The 11011-nt window shown below is 43.2% G+C and overlaps 3 protein-coding genes across 13 annotated transcripts in view; all 3 read left to right on the forward strand.

Moving 5' to 3' along the window:
• Nucleotides 1–11011, forward strand: part of LOC133648204 (protocadherin beta-16-like) — a 191420-nt gene that overhangs the window by 105400 nt on the left and 75009 nt on the right. The window lies entirely within an intron of this gene.
• Nucleotides 3382–6226, forward strand: LOC133647701 (protocadherin gamma-C5-like). The gene has a single exon (XM_062043385.1). The coding sequence runs from the start codon at nt 3553–3555 to the stop codon at nt 6046–6048; it is 2496 nt and encodes an 831-aa protein (XP_061899369.1). The 5' UTR covers nt 3382–3552; the 3' UTR covers nt 6049–6226.
• Nucleotides 7817–10525, forward strand: LOC133648067 (protocadherin gamma-C5-like). Its single transcript, XM_062043848.1, has one exon. It carries the CDS (start codon nt 8030–8032, stop codon nt 10523–10525), a length of 2496 nt encoding a protein of 831 aa, XP_061899832.1. The 5' UTR covers nt 7817–8029.

The raw sequence follows: 11011 nt of genomic DNA on the forward strand, positions 1-11011 counted from the left end.
AATTGTAAAATATTGTATACTTGATCCATTACTGCAAATAAAATTTGTATTTGTTTTCTGCATTTAAATACGTTTTGGTCAATTTATTTTTCCTATAGATTATACCTAATAGTAAGATATTGTAGTACAATCATTTACCTTATCCAGTATTGTAAATAAAAGTATTGCTAATTTTTTTTGGTCTTTTTTATACGCCTTTGTCAATTGAAATTGTATTTTTTTTAATCAATTATACTTGCACAATTAATTTTAAAATATAGCCATACAATCAAATACTTGATCCAGTACTGCAAATAAAAGTTGTATTTGTTTTCTGCCTTTAAATGCATAAAGCATGTCGTATTGGTGTTGTCACAAGACAATATTGTACTTCAGTGGACTTATTGAGTGTTGTGACGTCACTGCCATGCAGGAGCATTATGATAGGCTGCAAGGTGTCGTCACAGTCCACCAATGAGAGTGAGAGCTGCACAAAGAGATCCAGTCACATCGTAGCTTCATCCTAGCTTGCCTTCACAATGTAGTGTTCTAGGGGAGGACTTTATGCACGCAAAGCATGACTATCTCTTCTATTATTATAGCCCAGGACGCTTTTTTTCCTGCGAGGACTACCGACCTCTTCTTTGCTTCGGATTGGGTTGATTGGATATTTTACTGAAGGTGAAATAATGTGGAAGAAATTACCCGCCTGGCAGTTGCTGTGGTGGTGCCATGGTTTCTCCCTACTGTGGAGTACAATCCTCGCACAGAGCCGCTACAGAATCCCGGAGGAGCTGAAACTAGGCTTGGTGGTGGGGAATCTCGCCAAAGGTTTGGGTTTAGAGCTGCACAGACGCAAGCTGCGGATAACCACGGAGGCCGGTAAGCAGTATTTCAGAGTGGACCTCGGGAAGGGAGACCTGCTGGTGACAAATCGAATAGACAGGGAAGAGAAGTGTGGACAAAGAGCGACGTGTCTGCTGCCGCTGGAGCTCGTTCTAGACAAGCCCTTACAACTGCACAGGGTTGTGTTGTATATTTAAAGCTCATGCCACTCTCCCAGGACAGAGTGACTGTGTGATGAGTGATGAGCCAAGAAGACGCCAACGAGGAATCGTCGAACAAAAAGCTTTATTTGTTTCAGCGAGCCTCCAACTGGAACTGCAGCTCCAGGAGAAAGAGTATGGGCCGGATCTCTCTTCTGATATCCTCTCTTGACAACTGTCCTTAAATACCTTTTACACAAAGACCCCCACTCTTTGTAACTGTAGCCTTGAAGCCGGCCAGTCTGGACAAAAGCCCAGCTTGTTGTTTGGCCAGTCAACCAATTTCCTGTGATCGGTTTGAGTCGGGTGACCTCCGGCCCCTATCCTCTACTCCTACTTGTGAGGGCTTCCTACCAGATGTTGCTAATGTCTTTACACTTCCTCCTAAAATCCAACTGCTGCTATCCTTTAAGTTCCTCAATGTCCTGGGGGCAACAGCCCCAACTCTCTGAACGTGCAGTCATGGACATGTGCACTTTTGACCTTAGTAGAATAATCCTCCAAAGGATTCTGCGACTAAATACAAAGACATGCTACTTCACAATCATTGTATACGGTATAATTTACCACAGTTGAAACTGAAATACTGGACACTAATGATAATGCTCCTAGAAATAGCAGAGCTTGTCAATTCAGATGCAAGGTTTCCTTTAGAAAGTGTGCAGGATTCTGATGTCAGCCCTAATTCTGTACGCTCCAACCTTATCAGCAGAAATTAGAATTTTACATTAGCAGTTTTCGCTCAGCCTCAGTATAATGTTTATACTCAGACTGAGCACGACGACTCCTCTCAGAGGCTGCTTGTAGAGGTCCAGGACGACGGGGAAGCGGTCCAGTCGGCCACCGTCACGCTGTCCATCCTCCTTCAGGTCGTGCATGTCTCCAATGTCAGAGTACAGTGATTTCACTTTGGTGAAGCCCAGCAGCACCACTGACTTTAAGGAGGTCATCAGCGTCCTGGACGCCTCTTTACCTGACAGCACCTGGACCTTTGAGAGCCAGCAGGTGAGCAGAAACTACAACAAGAATTGGCTAAAATTCGACTACAGTTTCTAAACCCAGAAAAAGTTAACCAATATTTTTCTCCAAGCATTGATCAAATCCTAAATGCTTTTAGTAAATGCCTAAATGATAAATGATAAATGGGTTATACTTGTATAGCGCTTTTCTACCTTCAAGGTACTCAAAGCGCTTTGACAGTATTTCCACATTCACCCATTCACACACACATTCACACACTGATGGCGGGAGCTGCCATGCAAGGCGCTACCAGCACCCATCAGGAGCAAGGGTGAAGTGTCTTGCCCAAGGACACAACGGACGTGACTAGGATGGTAGAAGGTGGGGATTGAACCCCAGTAACCAGCAACACTGCGATTGCTGGCACGGCCACCCTACCAACTTCGCCTAATAAATAGAATTTAATTACATAATAATAAGCATTTTAAATGAGTGCAGTCCATGTTCATTCATAATTATAACCCATTGGTAAAACACAGTTGACACACTTTGTGTTGTTTAATGTCGTGGTGCATTTCAGGTCCATTCTCAGGTAGCAGTTTCAGCACCACCTTGGTGGACAGCGACTCTGACCAATGTTCCATTAGTAAACAAAAAACAATGTTAATAAATGAGTGTCAATGGACATTTTTCTATACAAGACATATATTCAAATCATTGACTCATATATAGAAAAAAATACTTACATTAGAAAAAAAGATTTAATTTATTATATGTAGTAGATATTGGTAATATGTTGTAAATTCACTGGCCAAAATATTAAGTACACCTCACAATAAAGGTTGTGTATAACGAGCGTTTTTTGTTTATTTTTACATTGTTTAGAATGCATTATTATTTTAAATATTATGAAATATATTGTTTGTAGTTTTTAATGGATTACAGCTGCACTGTAAAATATTTCTCATATGCTTTCTTCTTATGTAGCAATAACACATAAGCAAAATATTTAGAATAGCTAATGCAGTGCAGTTTTGTATGAATTTGAACACCAGACACAAAAATAGACAAAACTGACCCTATTTTGTTTTTCCTTGTAGTGATGTGACCAATGGAAATAGCAAGTGCTTATAATGCTATGGGTATGAATAACATACATTTATTCATTGTATTTACCGTATCATTAAAACAATGTATTAATGTTTCCTATTTGAATATGCTGCTTTAAAAAGAGTGCGGATCATCAGTGTGTGTGTGTGTGCGCCCGTGTGTGTGTGTGTAACAGTGCTGCACAGAGTGCCTCTGATTGGCCGAGGGTGAAAGCTGCTGAGCACCAATAGCAGTCAGAGCCGTACAAAGAGATCTTCTCCCTCCCCCCATACTTAGCAACACAACCACAATGCTCAGTGTAGAGAGGAGAGAAGGTACATCAGTCATGTACTGCCAGGATTTGGTGTATTTGGAGTCATATTTTTGACTATGAACGGATATTGTTTTCACTCACCATGTCGCATGTTGGAAATATGGATTTTTACTTCATGGTCTGTCTTCTTTTGGATTGGAATTGATGCATTTTAGAGGATCAAGGATGACAAAGACAATAGGATACAGAGACTGGAGATGGCAGGCTCTTTTGTGGCATCACGTCTTTCTCTTGTGGACTACAGTGGATGCACAGACTCGTTACAGCATCCCAGAGGAGCTCAAACAAGGTTCTGTGGTGGGAAATCTGGCCAAAGATCTGTCTTTGGGACTGTCTGAGATATTTGAGCGCAAGCTGCGTGTCGCCTCTGAGGCTGGTAAGCAGTATTTCAGCGTGGATGCGGGGAAGGGCGAGCTGCTGGTCAATGACAGAATAGACAGAGAGGCTTTATGCGGACAAAGCGCCAGCTGTGTGCTCCCTCTGCAGGTTGTCATCGAGGACCCCTTGCAGCTTTTCCGTGTGGAGGTGGAAATACAGGACATGAATGATAACGCGCCCCAGTTTCCCTCGAGTGACGTCACGCTGGAGATTGCAGAATCTATGTTAGTCGGGGTCCGTTTTCCAGTAGAAAGCGCCGTTGATCCGGACGTGGGCGCTAATTCGCTCAGGTCGTACACTCTCAGCAAAGACGAGTGTTTTAATATTAGACTTAAAGAGGTTGCAGGAGGCAGAAAAGTGCCTGAGCTTGTTTTAGTCAAACCTTTAGATAGAGAGAAAAAGTCCGTTCATCAGCTTTTGCTCACAGCTCTAGATGGAGGCAGCCCTGTGAAATCAGGGACATCCCAAATTACCGTCAAAATTCTTGACAATAATGACAATGGTCCAGTCTTTGAGAAAGCACTACAAAAAGTGTCAGTCGCTGAAAACCTAGAAAAAGGTGCAACCATCGCACAGACAAAAGCAACAGACATGGATGACGGCCCAAATGGAGAAATAGAATATTTTTTTGGTGCTCATACACCTGAAAATGTCCTTTCTATATTTACTATTGATAATTTGACCGGCACCATACTTTTAAAAGGAATTTTAGATTTTGAGTCCACTTCAAATTATGAACTAGACCTAACTGCTAAAGACAAAGGCAATCATAGAATGGAGGGTCATTGTACTGTGCATGTCGAAGTTTTAGATGTGAATGACAACGCTCCAGATATCATTTTCACTTCTAATTCAAAACCTGTGCGTGAGGACTCTCCTACTGGCACTGTGGTAGCATTACTCAGTGCTAGAGATGATGACACTGGGGACAATGGTAAAGTTACATTACATCTACCCCCAAAATATCCTTTTGCCCTCAAACCATCTTTTTCTAACAATTATGCGCTGGTCACCAGTGGTGCTTTAGACAGAGAGAGAGTGTCTGAGTACAAGATTGAGATAACAGCCACTGATTCAGGATCTCCTCCTCTCTCCAGTAAGAAAATGATATCTGTCAGCATCACTGATGTCAATGACAACCCTCCTGTATTCTCTCAGAGCTCTTATAATGTTTATCTAAAAGAGAACGGAGTAGCAGGTTCTATACTGTACTCGGTGTCTGCATGTGACCTGGATGCTGGCCAAAACGCCAAAGTGTCTTACTCTATCGTGGACTCTAAAGTGCACGACGTGTCCGTGTCGTCTTACGTTTACATGAACTCAGAGAACGGCAGCATCTACAGCATGCACTCCTTTGACTACGAGAAAGTCAAAGTGTTCCACATTCAGGTTCAGGCAAAGGACCAGGGCTCTCCGTCTCTCAGCACCAACGCCACCGTCCATGTTTTCATCCTGGACCAGAACGACAACGCCCCCGCTGTTATTTACCCTTCCCCCCACGCCGCCTCCCACCTGCGGGTGCCCCGCACGGCCAAGGCGGGCCACCTGGTCACCAAGGTGACGGCCGTGGACGCGGACTCGGGCCACAACGCCTGGATCTCGTACAAAGTGTCTGAGGCCACAGACGCCTCTTTGTTCACGGTCAGTGTGTACACAGGGGAGGTGAGGACTAAACGCGCTGTGTCCGAGCACGACGACTCCTCTCAGAGGCTGCTTGTAGAGGTCCAGGACGACGGGGAAGCGGTCCAGTCGGCCACCGTCACGCTGTCCATCCTGCTGGAGGACGGTGTGAGCGAGCCCATGTTGGAGCTGAGACACAAGGTGTCGGAGCCCAGTAAGACAAGCGGCACAATCACGCTTTATTTGATCGTGTCTCTGGCCTCGGTGTCCGTGCTGTCTCTGGTGACTTTGCTGGTCTTAGCGGTGAAATGCTTGAGGAGCAGCGGAAGCGACGCTAGTTGCTGCATGAGACGGACACACTGTGATGAGGACAAGAAGCCCAACAGAAACCTGCACATTCAGCTCAACAGTGATGGACCTATCAAGTACGTGGAGGTTCTGGGAGGAGACGTCATGTCTCAGAGTCACTCCTTCAGGTCGTGCATGTCTCCAATGTCAGAGTACAGTGATTTCACTTTGGTGAAGCCCAGCAGCACCACTGACTTTAAGGAGGTCATCAGCGTCCTGGACGCCTCTTTACCTGACAGCACCTGGACCTTTGAGAGCCAGCAGGTGAGTGAGAATACAACAAGAATTGGTTAAAATTCGACTACAGTTTCTAAACCCAGAAAAAAGATAACCAAACTCTTTCTCCAAGCATTAAGAAAAATAAATCTTAGCTTACCTTTAGTTGTAGCTTTCAAAATATAATTTTGTTACCTATTGGTAGGCATTTTTATTTTAGTACAGTCCATGTTCATTCATAAATGTAACACTCTGTGTACATACAGTCAACACACTTCATGTTGTGTAAGGTCGTGGTTGATTTCAGGTCCATTCTCAGGTAGCACTTTCAGCACCAATTTGGTGGACAGTGACTTTGTCCAATTTTCCAGTCCTAACCATTATAAATGATAAATGATAAATGGGTTATACTTGTATAGCTCTTTTCTACCTTCAAGGTACTCAAAGCGCTTTGACAGTATTTCCACATTCACCCATTCACACACACATTCACACACTGATGGCGGGAGCTGCCATGCAAGGCGCTAACCAGCAGCCATCAGGAGCAAGGGTGAAGTGTCTTGCCCAAGGACACAACGGACGTGACTAGGATGGTAGAAGGTGGGGATTGAACCCCAGTCACCAGCAACCCTCCGATTGCTGGCACGGCCACTCTACCAAATTCGCCTAATAAATAGAACTTAATTACATAATAATAAGCATTTTAAATGAGTGCAGTCCATGTTCATTCATAATTATAACCCATTGGTAAAACACAGTTGACACACTTTGTGTTGTTTAATGTCGTGGTGCATTTCAGGTCCATTCTCAGGTAGCAGTTTCAGCACCACCTTGGTGGACAGCGACTCTGACCAATGTTCCATTAGTAAACAAAAAACAATGTTAATAAATGAGTGTCAATGGACATTTTTCTATACTAGACATCTATTCAAATCATTGATTAATATTTAGAAAAAAATACTTACATTAGAAAAAAAGATTTAATGTATTATATGTAGCAGATATTGGTAATATGTTGTAAATTCACTGGCCAAAATATTAAGTACACCTCACAATAAAGGTTGTGTATAACAAGCGTTTTTTAGTTTATTTTTACATTGTTAATAATGCTTTATTATCTTAAAAATTACCAAATATATTGTTTGTAGTTTTTAATAGATTACAGCTGCACTGTAAAATATTTCTCATATGCTTTCTTCTTATGTAGCAATAACACATATGCAAAATATTTAGAATCGCTAATGCTGTGCAGTTTTGTATGAATTTGAACAACAGACACAAAATAGACTAAACTGACCCTATCTACCAACCGAGCGGTATAGCTCGGTTGGTAGAGTGGCCGTGCCAGCAACTTGAGGGTTCCAGGTTCGATCCCCGCTTCAGCCAACCTAGTCACTGCCGTTGTGTCCTTGGGCAAGACATTTTACCCACCTGCTCCCAGTGCCACCCACACTGGTTTGAAAATGTAACTTAGATATTGGGTTTCACTATGTAAAGCGCTTTGAGTCACTAGAGAAAAGCGCTATATAAATATAATTTACTACTACTACTACTACTATTTTGTTTTTCCTCGTAGTGATTTGACCAAAGGAAATAGCAAGTGCTTATAATGTTATGGGTATGAATAACATACATTTATTCATTGTATTTACCGTATCATCAAAACAATCTATTAATGTTTCCTATTTGAATATGCTGCTTTAAAGAGAGTGCGGATCATCAGTGTGTGTGTGTGTGTGTGCGCCCGTGTGTGTGTGTGTGTGTGTGTGTGTAACAGTGCTGCACAGAGTGCCTCTGATTGGCTGAGGGTGAAAGCTGCTGAGCACCAATAGCAGTCAGAGCCGTACAAAGAGATCTTCTCCCTCCCCCCATACTTAGCAACACAACCACAATGCTCAGTGTAGAGAGGAGAGAAGGTACATCAGTCATGTACTGCCAGGATTTGGTGTATTTGGACTTATATTTTGGACTATGAACGGATATTGTTTTCACTCACTATGTCGCATGTTGGAAATATGGATTTTGTCTTCATGGTCTGTCTTCGTTTGGATTGGAATTGATGCATTTTAGAGGATCAAGGATGACAAAGACAATAGGATACAGAGACTGGAGATGGCAGGCTCTTTTGTGGCATCACGTCTTTCTCTTGTGGACTACAGTGGATGCACAGACTCGTTACAGCATCCCAGAGGAGCTCAAACAAGGTTCTGTGGTGGGAAATCTGGCCAAAGATCTGTCTTTGGGACTGTCTGAGATATTTGAGCGCAAGCTGCGTGTCGCCTCTGAGGCTGGTAAGCAGTATTTCAGCGTGGATGCGGGGAAGGGCGAGCTGCTGGTCAATGACAGAATAGACAGAGAGGCTTTATGCGGACAAAGCGCCAGCTGTGTGCTGCCTCTGCAGGTCGTGGTGGAAAATCCTTTGAGATCACATCGAATTGAAGTAGAAATTAAAGACATTAATGACAATTCACCTCGTTTTCTGACAGACGAAATTAATCTTAAAATACCAGAATCGGTTGCGGTTGGTACACGTTTTCCTTTGGAGAGTGCAGAGGATCCTGATGTAGGAGGAAATTCCTTAAGGAGTTACACAGTATTGAAAAATGATTATTTTTCTTTGAAATTTAAAACAGAAAAAAATGGTCTCACTGCACCAGAGTTGGTGTTAGAAAAATCTTTGGACAGAGAAAATATGTCCATGCATCAGCTGCTAATAACAGCACTGGATGGAGGAAACCCTGTTAAATCTGGAACATGTAAAATTATAATTCATGTACTTGATAATAACGACAATGTTCCTATTTTTGATGAAAAGGAGTACAAATTATCTTTGAAGGAAAACAGCACGAAAGGAACATTTGTATTAAAAGTTAAAGCTACAGATATTGATCATGGCGTTAACAGTGAAATTAAATATTCCTTCGGGTCTCGCACTGCAGAGGCTGTTTTATCAACATTTGAAATTGACGAGCAAACAGGACAAATAATTTTAAATGGAGAATTAGATTATGAAACATTCCCATCGTATCTGATTGACATTACTGCCAAAGACAAAGGTGTACCTGAAATGGAGGGTCACTGTCGCCTGCAGCTTAATATTGAAGACATCAATGATAATGCTCCTGAAATTATTCTGACTTCTAAACCCAGTCCTGTAAGAGAGGATGCTCCATCTGGCACAGTGGTGGCTTTGATTACTGTTAAAGACATTGACTCTGGTGATAACGGAAAGGTGACCCTGCAGCTTCCCAAAAGCTCACCTTTTTCACTGAAACCAACTTTTGCCAAAAGTTTTGAACTAGTAGCCAGTGGTGCTTTAGACAGAGAGAGAGTGTCTGAGTACAAGATTGAGATAACAGCCACTGATTCAGGATCTCCTCCTCTCTCCAGTAAGAAAATGATATCTGTCAGCATCACTGATGTCAATGACAACCCTCCTGTATTCTCTCAGAGCTCTTATAATGTTTATCTAAAAGAGAACGGAGTAGCAGGTTCTATACTGTACTCGGTGTCTGCATGTGACCTGGATGCTGGCCAAAACGCCAAAGTGTCTTACTCTATCGTGGACTCTAAAGTGCACGACGTGTCCGTGTCGTCTTACGTTTACATGAACTCAGAGAACGGCAGCATCTACAGCATGCACTCCTTTGACTACGAGAAAGTCAAAGTGTTCCACATTCAGGTTCAGGCAAAGGACCAGGGCTCTCCGTCTCTCAGCACCAACGCCACCGTCCATGTTTTCATCCTGGACCAGAACGACAACGCCCCCGCTGTTATTTACCCTTCCCCCCACGCCGCCTCCCACCTGCGGGTGCCCCGCACGGCCAAGGCGGGCCACCTGGTCACCAAGGTGACGGCCGTGGACGCGGACTCGGGCCACAACGCCTGGATCTCGTACAAAGTGTCCGAGGCCACAGACGCCTCTTTGTTCACGGTCAGTGTGTACACAGGGGAGGTGAGGACTAAACGCGCTGTGTCCGAGCACGACGACTCCTCTCAGAGGCTGCTTGTAGAGGTCCAGGACGACGGGGAAGCGGTCCAGTCGGCCACCGTCACGCTGTCCATCCTGCTGGAGGACGGTGTGAGCGAGCCCATGTTGGAGCTGAGACACAAGGTGTCGGAGCCCAGTAAGACAAGCGGCACAATCACGCTTTATTTGATCGTGTCTCTGGCCTCGGTGTCCGTGCTGTCTCTGGTGACTTTGCTGGTCTTAGCGGTGAAATGCTTGAGGAGCAGCGGAAGCGACGCTAGTTGCTGCATGAGACGGACACACTGTGATGAGGACAAGAAGCCCAACAGAAACCTGCACATTCAGCTCAACAGTGATGGACCTATCAAGTACGTGGAGGTTCTGGGAGGAGACGTCATGTCTCAGAGTCACTCCTTCAGGTCGTGCATGTCTCCAATGTCAGAGTACAGTGATTTCACTTTGGTGAAGCCCAGCAGCACCACTGACTTTAAGGAGGTCATCAGCGTCCTGGACGCCTCTTTACCTGACAGCACCTGGACCTTTGAGAGCCAGCAGGTGAGTGAGAATACAACAAGAATTGGTTAAAATTCGACTACAGTTTCTAAACCCAGAAAAAAAGATAACCAAACTCTTTCTCCAAGCATTAAGAAAAATAATCTTAGCTTACCTTTAGTTGTAGCTTTCAAAATATAATTTAGTTACCTATTAGTAGGCATTTTTATTTTAGTACAGTCCATGTTCATTTATAAATGTAACACTCTGTGTACATACAGTCAACACACTTCATGTTGTGTAAGGTTGTGGTTGATTTCAGGTCCAATCTCAGGTAGCACTTTCAGCACCAATTTGGTGGACAGCGACTTTGACCAATTTTCCAGTCCTAACCATTATACAATGTTAATAGATGTCAATGTACAGTATTATATATTACATTTACAAACATCACTGACTTAAATTTGCAAAAAAAAATACTTACAATAAATAATAAAATATGTACACTATAAGATTACAAAGTAGTTATTATCAATTCTATATGTTGTACTATAAACTTACCGGCAAATATGTTAAGTA

This window comes from Entelurus aequoreus, linkage group LG04 (assembly GCF_033978785.1).
Source record: "Entelurus aequoreus isolate RoL-2023_Sb linkage group LG04, RoL_Eaeq_v1.1, whole genome shotgun sequence".
NCBI classification, from domain to species: domain Eukaryota; kingdom Metazoa; phylum Chordata; class Actinopteri; order Syngnathiformes; family Syngnathidae; genus Entelurus; species Entelurus aequoreus.

Bases quoted from the DNA above. Each gene is read 5' to 3' on its own strand.
- LOC133647701 (XM_062043385.1), top strand. From the start codon at position 3,553: ATGCATTTTAGAGGATCAAGGATGACAAAGACAATAGGATACAGAGAC.
- LOC133648067 (XM_062043848.1), top strand. From the start codon at position 8,030: ATGCATTTTAGAGGATCAAGGATGACAAAGACAATAGGATACAGAGAC.